At 37.5% G+C, this 13,354-nt stretch overlaps 1 protein-coding gene across 1 annotated transcript in view; it reads left to right on the forward strand.

The window, feature by feature from the left end:
- Positions 1-10,615, forward strand: part of vcp (valosin containing protein) — a 72,719-nt gene extending 62,104 nt beyond the window's left edge. Inside the window, exons 15-17 of the mRNA XM_072571714.1 lie at positions 4,785-4,936; positions 5,068-5,222; positions 10,072-10,615. Coding sequence (XP_072427815.1) covers positions 4,785-4,936; positions 5,068-5,222; positions 10,072-10,177 — 413 coding nt within the window. The 3' untranslated portion in view covers positions 10,178-10,615. The remainder of the gene's footprint in view (positions 1-4,784; positions 4,937-5,067; positions 5,223-10,071) is intronic.
- The last annotated feature ends 2,739 nt before the right edge of the window (positions 10,616-13,354 follow it).

Consider the following 13,354-nt stretch of genomic DNA (forward strand, 5'->3'; position numbering starts at 1 on the left):
GTGAAAGGCTGAGAAATCCTCTGGACCTCTTTGGCTGCATCCTCAAATATTAAAGGAAGTAATAATAGAGATCGTGGATGGACTGGCAGGGATCTTCCAAGAATCCTTAGATTCTGGAAAGAGGAAAACTATCAACCTAATGAAAAAGAAAAGAATGCAAAAGTATAGGCTAGTTAGCTAAACATCTGTGAATAGGACCATTTTAGAGTCTATTGTAAAAGATGTAATACAGGTCGTTCTGCTATAAAGTGTTTCATCAATGCAAATTGGCTATAACATTGACAAATAGAGAGCACCGTTTCTGAAGCATGAATTTTTAAAACATGTGGCTGTAACACAATTGCATTGTCAACACTAAGTACTATTTTTTATTATGCAATTTTTATATAGCGTGGGGTCGCACAAGAACGCAACCATAGAGTTATAGAAGAAATACCTGTAGTGAAGAATTTAAAAATGCAAAATATTGTAAAGTCTGGTCAGCATGGTTTCATGAAGGGGAAATTGTACCTGATAAGTTCATTAGAATTCTTTTGAGGATGTAACAAGCTGGATAGATAAAGGGAAATTAATAGATGTTTGCATCATCAGATTTCCAAAGAGTGTTCAATAAGGTACCAAACATAAGCTTACTTAATGAGATAACCCTCATCGTGGGGATCGTAAATTAGCACGCAGAGAATTTGCTAACTAATAGAACAGAGTTTTGAGATAAAAGAAGCATTTTCAGGATGCCATCTGTAACTGGTGGAATGCCAGTGTTGGGGCTACTGTTACCTGCCATTAGTATTAATAATCTGAATGGGGCAAGTGATTACTCTGTTGTCAAGTAAAGGGCTGTCAAGATTACATCCGTAAGTATGTTTAAGGCTGAGATAAACAGGTTTTTAATCAGTAAGGCAATCGAGCAATATAAGGATAAGACAGCAAAGTGGAGCTGAATGTTATCTGTTCAGCTATGATCTCTTCAATGGTGGAACAGACTCAATGGCCCATTTCTGCTCCCACATCTTATGGCCTTTGTCAAATGTGGAAGCTAAAATTATATACCAGTATATGCTAGATGTGGTCTCTCCATGTCCTATACAGCTGCAATAATAATTCCCTGTTTTTGTTGAAAGAAGGATAGAATATAAACAAGATTATTCGATTTGTCTACCTAATCACTTGCTATATCTGCAAACTATTGTGTTGTGTAACAGGACATCTATGTCCCTCTCTATCTCAGTTATGCAATCTCTTTCAACTTAAATATAGTACTGCTTTTCAACCATTTTTCGACATTATACTTCAAATACCAAAATGTTTGCCCCTTGCACCAGGAACTTCCATTTTGTCCAGTAACTGTTAATATGGCACGTTATCAGTATCTTTTGGCAGTCCAAGTGCACTGCATCTACAGGTTCCCCTTTATCCAACTTGCTTGATACTTCCTCAAAGAAAAACCTCCATTGTTAGTTAAACATCATTTCTCCTTCACAAAACCATTTTGGTCTGCTGATCACATTGCTTTTCTAGGTATCCTGTGGGACCTCTGATAATAGATTCTAGCCACTTCACTAAGACGTACTGCCGGAAAATCTCATCTAGTCTGACAGCATCTGTCGAGAGTTAATGTTTCTGGTCCAGTGACTCTTCAGAGCATTAACTCTGCTTTCTTTCCACAGAGCTGCTAAGCTTTTCCAGCAATTTCTGTTTGTGTTTCTGATTCTCAGTATCTGTGGTTCTTTTGTGTTTTTTTTCCTAAGACAGATGTTCGGAAAACCAACTTATTGGTTCATGCTTTTTGCCTCCCTCCTTTCTTTATTAATATGACATTAGCAATTTACCAATCTGATGGAATCCTTCCAGAATCCAATGAATTTCGGCTGATTACAAACAATGCTGTATTATCTCTACTCAATTCTAAGCCCCTACAATGGGCTGGTCTTGGGGCTTGTCAGACTTCCAGTCTAGTAGCTATCCCACCATGTTTTTCCTGCTGTTGGTGATCATTTTAAGTTCATGCCATTTTTTTTTCACCTGTTCATTTTCAAGTGTCTGGGAAGTTTTCCAAGTCGCCTTTGCTGAACACAGGTATAAAATAAATGTTCAAAGCCTCCACTATTTTCTATTTTGCATTGTTAATTCCTCAAATTTTCTTTCAACATGGCTTTGATTCTTTTCCTATTTAGATGCTTTTAGAAGCTCTTGTTCTCTCTTTGTATTACGACCTATTTTCTATTTTCTTCTTTTTTTCTTCCTTTTTTAAAATCTTTAGTTTGAAGAGGAGAAGCTTGATTTTTTTCCCTTTCTGACTTTTTTCCTACTCCTTAAAATCTACCACTAATCTTTGATGAATTGCAATGTACCTTTCAATTTGATACTTCCTTTTTTAAAGACTAGATTTCGACAGATGCCTCCAAGTATTTCTTTCTCCAGAGGATAAATCTTCACTTAGTAAATACCTTCTTAAAAGTCTGCCGATGCACTTCCACTACACTACCTTTTAACACAGTTTCCCAGTTGACTTTGACCAGCTGAGCTTTTATGCGATTATAGTGAATGTTGGTCTAAAACAGCGGCTTTACAATAACTCTTCAAGCTGAGCATATAAGTCTTCGATTGTTCTGATTGCTGTTGCCCAGAGGCTCCTTTACCATATTGTTCCTGATTCTTCTATTTGCTTGCTTTCATGTCTCTAGAAAAATCTGCTCCCTGGTTGGTAGCGCATATAATCAAAGAACTTGTCTTTGAAACCCTTCATCAACTCATTTCTTAGAAACTGAAAGAACTGTGAATGCTGTAAATCAGAAACAGAAACAGACGTTGCTGGAAAAGCTCAATTCGAAGTAAGGGTCACCGGACCCAGAATGCTAACTGATTTCTCTTCATATATGCTGCCAGTCCTACTGAGTTTTTCCAGCAACTTCTGTTTCTTTTACTCATTTTTAGGTTGCCTTTTCCAATCTAATTTGTGTAGTCAACATGTGGATTAAAGTCACTCATGATTCTTGCAGTTCCTTTCTTGCCCACCCCATTTGTTCCTGTATAGTCTGTCCTGTTAATGTCGCTCACGTCTGAGGGCTTATAGACTTATCTTACAAGTGTCTTATTACTTTTCTATTTCTTATTCTCCACCTGATTCTGCGTATTGCTGTTTTGAGCTAAGATCATCACTCACCAGTACTAATGATATCCTTAGTTGATAATCTGTCTCATCTTTTCCTCCTTGTCTTTTTGAAATGTCAACTCTCCCTCAGTATATAGGACCCAGCTGTGCTCTCAGGTTTTTTTTTATTTCTAACTATGCTAACAATTCACCAATTTTGTTAGAGTTCTGCATATGTTCAAATGCAGAGCCTTTAATTCTGTTGTTTTGTTTTTACCATTTTTGCAATGTCTGATGTTATTTGCTGCGACGCTGTTAAATTTGTGCTCAATCTCCTGTCCTTTTCTGTATCATTGCCCAAATTACAACCCAGTTCTATTGTCTTGTTTCTCTTTGATTTACCACACTTCCTCTTATAGTCCTAGTCCTAGTTATACAATTCATAAGCGTACTGGCCCCAACATCAATAAAAACTGATCCAGTGGTACAGAACTCATGTTTTCCCCAGTATTGAAGTCGGTGCCATGAGCTGAAATCCATTTCTCTCTCGTCTTTGTCATGCATTTATCTCTGAGCTTATTTATCCTGTGTCCAATTGCTCATGGCACAGGTGACAATTCAGAAATGATTGCCTTTTGAGATGTTGCTTTCTAATTTGCCCTTAACTGCTCTTGCTCTCTTAGCTGAATCTCTTCCTGAATTGTAACGCAGTTACAATTTCCTACTTGAGATATAAGCAATACTCACCAGTTTGTCTAATAAGCTAATAGTTAATATTCTTCTACCAGCAATTTACATTTGCTAAAATCATCCAAGTTTTAAAATGTAACTGAGCAAAATACCGACTAATGAATTAACTGTCTGTTCTCCTTTGTGATGTCAGAAGGTGGTCAGTCCCCTATGAAATCAGACTGGACTGCCTTGGGATCCCCCTCTTGACTACTCTAGGTGTTGTTGACTACTTATTTTTTCTTGCTTCCTTCACTAACTGTTTGGCTAATCAATGTACAAGAAGTTTGGCATAACTTCTCTGCTTTTCAGTTCAATCCCTCTAGAAATAAACCTGAGTTACTGTATTTGATTTGCACAATATATTTAATCTTCTTCCTAACCTCCTTGCCACTGTGATTTGTGTGCTAGTCCTCCCACACTCATGGGCCTATGTACCTCATTAAGATGCTTTTTGAAGAAATATTTCTTTTCGCCAAAATGTCAGACCTCTCATGTATCCATATAGATTTTCATGATCCTGGTTTTCAGAATTTTTTTTAATAGCAGATGTTATGCAATTTTTGACATGTCACCTTGCCATCCTGTTTGTAGTACATGGATTTCAACTTCTAATAGTGCATGTGCTTTAAGGCTATTCTTGCTTAAGTTTTTTTTTCCAAATAAAGTGCATTGGGTATGAGGAAATTGTGAGCATATAATGGTCATTTTTAGGATCTGATTACTGGTATTTCATTATTGAGAAATGCATTCTATTGAGCTTTTAGCTTATCAACTTGCAAGTGTCAACTAAGAAACTGAACCATAACTAGGATTATTTTATGAGATGCTTATTGATGTAGGACCTTCATCTTTATCTTGGGATCTAAATTCTGTGTTCATTTGCCAAACTATATCATTAGCCTTGCATTCATGGCAATTTTGTTCATGCTGTCATGTCCCATGAATGTCACTTTGTAGGAAGTTGACTTGGAGTATTTGGCTAAGACCACCAATGGATTTTCTGGAGCTGATTTGACTGAAATCTGTCAGCGAGCCTGTAAACTTGCAATCAGAGAATCGATTGAAAGTGAAATCAGACGAGAACGTGAAAGACAAGGCAATCCTTCAGCTATGGTAGGTGCTCTGTTATCAGTAACCACTGTACTCATGAAATATTAAATATCTGCTTTTATTTATTCCAAACCTGTTAGTGACTTCTGTCTTTTAATGAGGCTGATTAAAATACATGATGGTTTTAAATGCAGGAGGTTGAAGAAGATGATCCAGTTCCTGAAATACGAAAGGACCATTTTGAGGAAGCAATGCGCTATGCACGCCGATCTGTCAGTGATAATGATATTCGAAAATATGAAATGTTTGCACAAACACTGCAGCAGAGTCGTGGATTTGGCAGTTTCAGGCAAGTATTTTTGTATTCTTTTTGCTTGAGGTACGGCATGTAAGAAACTCCCCTGGTGCACATGAAAAGCTTTTTACAAATCTACAAATGATGTAGTTATATGGAGTCATAGATATATACAGCATGGAAACAGACCTTTCAGACTACGCCGACCAGATATCCTAAATTAATCTAGTCCCGTTTTCCAGCACTTGGGCCTTATCCTTTTAAACCCATCCTATTCATATACCCATCCAGAAGCCTTTTAAATGTTGTAATTGTACCAGCCACCTCCACTACTTCTGGCAGCTCATTCCATACACCCACCGCCCTCTAATTCTGGACCCTTCCACCCCAGGGAAAGTACCTTGTCTATTTACCCTAATCATGCTCCTTATGATTTTAGAAACCTCAGTAAGGTCACCCTCAGCCCTTGATGCTCCAGGGAAAACAGCCCTAGCCTCTCCAGCCTCACCCTATGTAGGTGATGGTCATGCATGACAAAAATAAACTTGTATGCTGGTTTGCTTTTGTTGAACAAATAACTTTAATTTCCATTGTTGATTCTTTGTAAGTTTTGATGTTTTTTTTCCTTGCATTCAATGTCTGTGACTCTACTTAGAGTGCAATTTTAAGATTTCTTCTTGTAGATTGTGACCCAATCAATGCCATAATAAATAGGCCCTACCTGCTCCCTGAATCTCCTAGTGACCTTCTGTCACTGCTTCATTTAGATCAGCTATGCTCTTAGTAAATGGTGGAACAGACCCAAGGGACATATGAATAAATAGATTAGAATCTTAAATGCATGGCTAAAAGATTTATTCATTGACACCAATTCTGTGAAAAGAGGGAACAGTTCTATTTAAATGCATCTGGGACCAGTGGTAATACCTACAGTACATTATACTTTCAACTATTGGAATGACTTGAGGGAGAGTTCGGGAAATGGAAGATGATAAATAGAAAAAGGTTCAGACTGTGAATCATGAGCAGATTGCCTTATGTAGAAAGCCTAGCTTGTTTAGGCTTATATCTTTTGGAGTTTAGATGAATCATAGGTGACTTAACTAAAACGTATTGAGAATACCTGATTAACGAACATACAACTTTGAAAGCTTGTACTTATTAACACAATTGCAATATTTGTAATTTTAAGATCTGACATAAGAACATTTCTTGTACTTAGAGACATCTGCTGTTCTGCATTGTGTTCCAACTTGCATACAAATTGATTTACAAATGAACTACAGAACAGAACATGTTCGTAGCCCATGGACTGCCTATATAAGATCCTGAATGGACTAATCGAGTGGATGTTGAAAGGATGTTTCCCCTTGTGGATGAATCTAGAACTGCGAGTTTAAAAATAAGGGAGAGTCCATTTAAAACGGAGATGAGGGAACAGTTTTTGAGTGTTGAGAGTCTTCGGAGTTCCCTTCCTCAAAAGGCGTTGGATGTAAAATCTTTAAATAATTTTAAGGTAGAGTAGATAGACTCTTGATTACCAAGATGATGAAAGATTATCAGATGTACAGATTGTAGAGTCGAGATTAAAATCAGATCAGCCACGATCTTATTGAATGGCAGAGCAAGCTCAAAGTGTCGAGTGGCCAGCTCTTGTTCCTTATTCATGTGTTTGCATCTCCTTGAAGCACTTTTTTGTTAAAAAAGAAAGCAATAATTCCATTTGATTTCAGTTATGGAAGCTTGATTGTAGTGTGATCAACGTTAGGGACTAAATTTTGAGAATTTTCTTTTGGATGCGGAAAAGGCAGAAGCTGTAATATTAAAGTGTGGTCTAAAAACAACATCTAGTGTTCTTAATTTGAAAATTTAAAACTCCGTATGGATGGAGATCAGATCAAAAATCCATGCTATGCTATTTTTAAAAGTGGGGACAAAGTAGATTTCAAAGTACATGAAGTTAGTTAGTTTGTTGTCATCCATCTTTCATGGTTTGATGTGACAGGATTTGAGTGCTTTGACCTGATTTTGTTGGTTGTGCAATTACTTGTCTTAGTCTGTTGTATGATTAGCATGTATTGATTTTTGTTGCTGCTTCATGTTGTACTTCATTTTTGGGTATCTTTTGACCACTTCCTGGATTACTTGACTGCAGTCCTCATCGAACCCCTGGCTTGATTATCGGTTGAGGGTCACGAGGTTGCAGATTACAATAAAACTAGAATTATGCTGTTGGTCATTGACCTAAATCATAGATTCCTAGTTTTGATTCATTAGATTTTTTTTCTGGCTCATTGTGAGGCCAGAATTTTGTTTCCATGGTGTGTGATGGTCACTGCTACTAGTCATCTCATTAGTTTCAATTTCCACACTGGTCAAGATTACCATGAAGGATTCTTCTCATCCTCTCCCCTTGCCTGAGGCATGGTGACCCTCAGGTTGGACCTCCACTAGTCACCTCTGTCTAATGAGAGAGCAGCCCTGTCATTTGGTAAGACTATAGCAACTTTTACTCTCTTTGAGAGACAAAACCTATGACATGTAGAATTAAGGTTTAGTTTAATGCGCTTTTCCTTCATGGTAGTTTTGTTTACCTGCCACAGGTGCAGTCTAGCAACAATGTTCTTCAGGTTTCAGCAAGCTTTGCCATTAGTGGTTGTTACTGAACTACACTTGTTGGTTCTTGAAATCCTTCATCCCATGTACATTCTGGGTCCTTGCTATCCTCATTGGTCCTTCCAAGTAAAGCTCATGAAGACATTCTGATTCATTAGTTAACAGTGGATGATAATCAGCACCTTTTTCTTGCCAATGTTTGACCTATTGCAATGGGACTTGGAGTCCACCTTTGTGGTGGGAGAGGGGAAGAGGCAGTGGATTTGTGGTAATGTCACTGCACTATAAATCTAGTCTCAGACTAATGGTTCTCTGGATGTGCATTTGAATCTCCCCATGGCAGTAAATTTGTGACCCTACTTCAAGACCCAATGAATGCATTAACTTTGGTTTCTCTCAACTGCCACCACAGCTGCTGAAATTCTCCTGTTTTGTTTTTTGTTTGTTAATGATCGCAATTGGCTTTTAATTCCAGATTGTTGTTGAAGTCAATTTCACCACTTGTCTTAACAGGATTCAAATGCACATCTCAGGATCCATTAATCTGATACTCTGAATTTCCTAACGAAGGGTCACCGACCTGCTGAATCTTTCTAGCAATTTCTATCTTTATTTCAGATTTCCAACATTCAAAGTTCTTTGATCATGTAACCATTGTCAATTGTTGTAAATACCTCTCTGGTTCACTCATGTCTTTTCTGGAAGGTAATCTCTTATCCTTACCTGGTTTGGCTTATGTATCGCTCCAGACTGCAGGAATGCCCTTAGCTGCCTTTTGAATTAACCTTCGCAAGCCATACAGTAAAGAGCAGTTGAAGATGGGTAATCAATGCTAGTCTTGCCAGTGAAGCAATCCCTGAGAGAGAATCAAATAAAACACCCAAAGTGAATTTAGTAAGGGAGTAGACTACTGCACCATCAGATAATGAATCTGTCCTACCATTGGGATCTTTCAGGGATTGTGATGTAATCAGAAGAGAGGCTCGGCAGGATTGTTGTTGAGAGGAGATCTTTCAACTGGGTGGTCTAGATAGGGGGTTCAAATAACAAATCAATGAAATGTGCTTGTGTGGCTTTGCTTACCTGCAGTCAAAGGTGCCGGGAGTATGTTAGAAACATAGAGCACAGAAAAAGCTATTTGATCCGTTGTGCCAGTGTAACTTCTGTGCAAGAGCAACTTGCCGAGTCTCACTAACCCACACTTTCCCCAAAGCATTGCATGTTTTTTCTTTTGACTGTTTGTCTATAACCCTGCAAATCTTTCTCTTCTCAACCTGTTTCAATACATTTTTCTGTTTAGATAATTATCTAATTCCCAGAAGCCAGCACTGAATCGGCCTAAACCACATACATACTGAAGCAATGCTTTTCAAATCCTCATCACTTAAGCCTGTAAGACATGGGAGCAGAAAGAGGTCATTCAGCGCATCAAATTTGCTCTGCTATTCAGTGAGATCACAGCTGATTTGTTAATCCTCAACTGTGTTTTCCTGCCATTTCTCCATAATCCTTGATACCCCTTACTGACTAAATATCTGTCGATTTCCACCTTGAAAATACTTAATGACCCAGCCTCAACAACATTCCGTGGTAAAGAATTTCACAGGTCACTGCCCTCTGAGAGAAGACATTGCTCACCTCTCCCCACATTCTGATATTATGCTCACTGTTCCTAGACAATCTCATCAAGTCTTCTAACAATCTTTTATGTTTCAATAAAGTCACCCCTCATTCTTCTCCATTACAAGTACAGGCCCAATCTACTTGATCTGTCCTCTTAAGACAGTCCCTCCGTACCTGGTATCAACCCAGTGTACTTTTTTTGGATTGCCTCCAATGCTAATGTATTTTTCTCCAGGTAACAGACCCAAAACTGTTCACAGTATTCCAGGTAGGACTAATGCTACATGTAGTTTTAGCAAAACCCGCCTACCTTTACACTTCATTCCCTTTGAAACAAATTCCAAGGTTCCCAAAATCTGCCAGTTTCATAGCTTTCTACAGTCTCTCTCAATTTTAAGTAATGTTCAGCTCCCCTATTTTTGCTGGGAAATCTTACATTATTTTCCACATACCAAGTTTTTTTGTCCACTCACTCAGCCTGTCTGTCTGTAGTTTTTAGTTTAAATGTAGCAATGTTTGTTTTGGGTAAATTAAAATCATACCAAATCCTAATTTACCTCTAATTTTATCAAGTAGATATGAGTAGCATCGATCCGTTGCAGTATTTTTTGGTACTAAAATAGATTTTGACATTTAAGTTTACAATTGCCTCTACTACTTTCAGATTCCCATCTAGTAGTCAAGCTGGTGCAGGACCAAGCCAAGGAACTGGAGGAGGAAGTGGTGGAAACATGTTCAGTGAAGACAATGATGATGATCTGTATGGTTAAACATACATTGTGGACCAAATTTTACCAGGCCAAGTTGTACAATTTCCATTTCTTGGACTGTTGCTCTTTCCTCACCCCCAAACCTCCCCCACTCCCATCCCACCCCTTCAGTCCAGTCAGAGAAGCATGTGCAGCTTTCAATAATCTGGTTACAGGGGTTTCTTCTAATGAACCTATTCTTGATGTTGGATGTGAAGTTAACTGTTAAATCACTGCAGAGTAGTCAATGACTACCTTCTGGGAAACTTCTGTTCAAATTGATGAAGCAGCTTTTGCAGTGAGTATAACTGTAGCCTGAAAAAAAATACACAATGCTTATGGAACTTCATTTTTTTTTATTTCAGTAGGTGACATGATAAATGTATAAGTTTGAAGAGATGTTAAGGATCTTAATATGAACTGATAATAAAATCTGAATTGTTGCACCTCTAATAAGAATTGTGTGTTGCCTGAATTTTATACTGCATTTTCAGGGTAAGGTATCCAATTGGTTCATAAAATGATTTTGTCCAGTGGTTATAATTTTTGATCTTGTGTAGAGTATTACTTTTGACCTCTAATGGAGCAGTAACCATTAATGGCTCTTAAAGTGAAAAAGAATTGGGAGAGATTTTGTGGTATGGTAAAAATACATTTAATTCTCTATTGCATGCTTAACATGCTAAGCAGAATGGATGAGAATATTTATGAACAAAATCTATTTTTAAACCATTGTGTGGTTATTTATAATATTTTATCAAATTACTTAAATTTGCCGAATTTATCTATTTATTTGCAAATAAAACTAGTTTGGTATGCAGTAGTCTGGTTAACTCTATGGAAACAATTCCCAGTGTCTGAATTAAGATTTTTCATTTAAAAGACACTAATAAAACTAAGAATTATTCAATTGATTTATTGCTTGAAAATGCAAAATCTTAATCTGGATTCCATTTGCATTCCCATTTCTTGGAATAATTGAGTTTGCACCAGAGATGAGCCTTTTAGCTGGTTTTGTTAATGTTAATGTTTCACTGAAATGCTCTCTGTCAGCCTCCACTGTTCGTCCCTCCAAACAGTGTTCAAAACTCTTAGTATCCTTTCCCATTCATTTGTTGCCACAGTGATCTCTAATGGCCCGCCTCTCTCAACATCTGGATTCAAAATTTTTTGTTTTTTGATGGTAAGCAAAATTTCTGTCACATGACTGGTGAATTTACAGAGGAACCACGATTATCCAAATGAGATGAGCAGACACTTCTTTTTTTGGATAATTGATTATTCGGGTAATCAATTTTCAGTTTAAACAGCTAAAAATACTGATCTAATGCTGTGCTCTACTGGAGAATTTGTTTAAATCTATAACTTTAATGAGTCTGTCGTTTAAACAAACTGATCTTTGCAGTCTGCAAATTACTGGTTAAAATGAGAAGAACTAAACCCTTACCATGAAATCGCAGCATTAAACAAAGTCCCAAACAAGACCATTTACAGTATCGGTTTCCAGGACGTTCTTGGCCTTTTTTTAAATGAACAGCCCGGTAAAGTGCCTTGAATACTGCAATTGCTATGTAACAACCTTTACCTAAAAAATATCCAGTTGCTGATGCTGGAGTTGCTTGTGTTTCTTTGTTTTTGCCAACCTCTTCAGTACAGATAATCGAATACACTTACCTCTTCGATGTAATGCTTTTGTGGGACCTTGAAATCTTTTTCGGATAATCCAATATTCGGATAATCACGGTTCCTCTATGGCAGTGGAGAGGAGGAAGCTTTTCCTTGCCTTTTATGATTTCAAGAAATGTATTTATTCACCTGATTGGTACATGAACTGCCATTTGCTCAGTGTCTGTAGTGCCTGCAATGTATACTAGCTACAAGGTGTAAGGCAGCAAGTTGTGTGTTTTTTTGACAGCAGTTTGACAAGCCTGCAGCTTCCATTAAAAGAAGGGCAAGGGCACCAAGAACATGTGAAGATAATCACTTCCCAAGTTCTCACTGAGTCACATCAGTGCCCAGTTGGACAAGTCCAATAGTTCCTCTGTCTCTGCATAGAAAGAATTACTGCAGTTTAAGAAGGTGATCACCATATTCTCAAGGGAAACTGTTTATATATGGGCTTGCTTAACTCATAACTTTGAATGCTAGATTAAATTCTGACAGTTAATTATAAACCTAGTAGTTTGCAAGTTTGATTTTTATCATTGTTTACTTTGTGGGAAATCCAGTGTTTCTGTGTGTGTGTATAAGCAACAGGGGAATCCATATGGTCAACATGGGATCTGTTCCTTCTTCATTCTTCGATTCTGAAGCCAGCAGCGTATGCTGCAGTAAAATGTCAGAGTCCTGAATGGTATTTTGAATTATGCGGCAATGGTTTGACATTAATTGACTTACATTAATTCAACATTTCCTCTGCATACAAATACAAATGCTGTATGCAAAATTTGGCAGTCATCAAAATGAGCGAAAAGTGCAAGGTTTATGATTAAGATGAAACTGAAAATGAAATTAACAACTTAATCTTGTTTGAGATTCATATTCAGCTGGAGCTCTCCCTGCACGCGTGCGTGCACACACACACACACCCAACTCTTCCCAATTTGGCTTAAACCCTTCAAATTGAGCAATGTCAGTGCTGAGGATATCAGTAATTCCTTCCATTTAGTGACTTCTAATTTGATAATAGTATAGCCAGTTGCAGTTTCCAACAAAAAAGATGGGTCAAGATGAGATGTAAATGGAACCCATGTTTACAAATGTTGAGAATAATGGGGAGGCAAGGGTGGAATTGGGGTCCAAGTTGATGGGTTTTTCTAGTTCATCCAAGATCATGAAGTGAAACAAATATAGTCATTAATGTACCAGGAAAATAATAGTGAGTGTTACGACATGGCGGTAAACCCCTCTGATAATTAAACCAAACAGGATGAAAAGCTCAGCTCGCTTCATAATCTGTTAAAGTAGAGCAACCCAAATTCCACTATTTAACAAAAATACCAATTTCATTTTTTAACGCTAAAAGGGAACATCAAACAATAACTATTTACAACTCTAAGCCTCATTTCTCTTAAAGATTTGTTATCTACTTCCCATTCTGTAAAAACAAAACTGATCCAATAAAGCCCCTATTAAATTTACAGCAACTTAATTTTCAAAACCAGACAGTGTCAATCTTCTGTAGATCACTCTGGGTCG

This window comes from Chiloscyllium punctatum, chromosome 1, assembly GCF_047496795.1.
Source record: "Chiloscyllium punctatum isolate Juve2018m chromosome 1, sChiPun1.3, whole genome shotgun sequence".
In the NCBI taxonomy this organism is placed as follows: domain Eukaryota; kingdom Metazoa; phylum Chordata; class Chondrichthyes; order Orectolobiformes; family Hemiscylliidae; genus Chiloscyllium; species Chiloscyllium punctatum.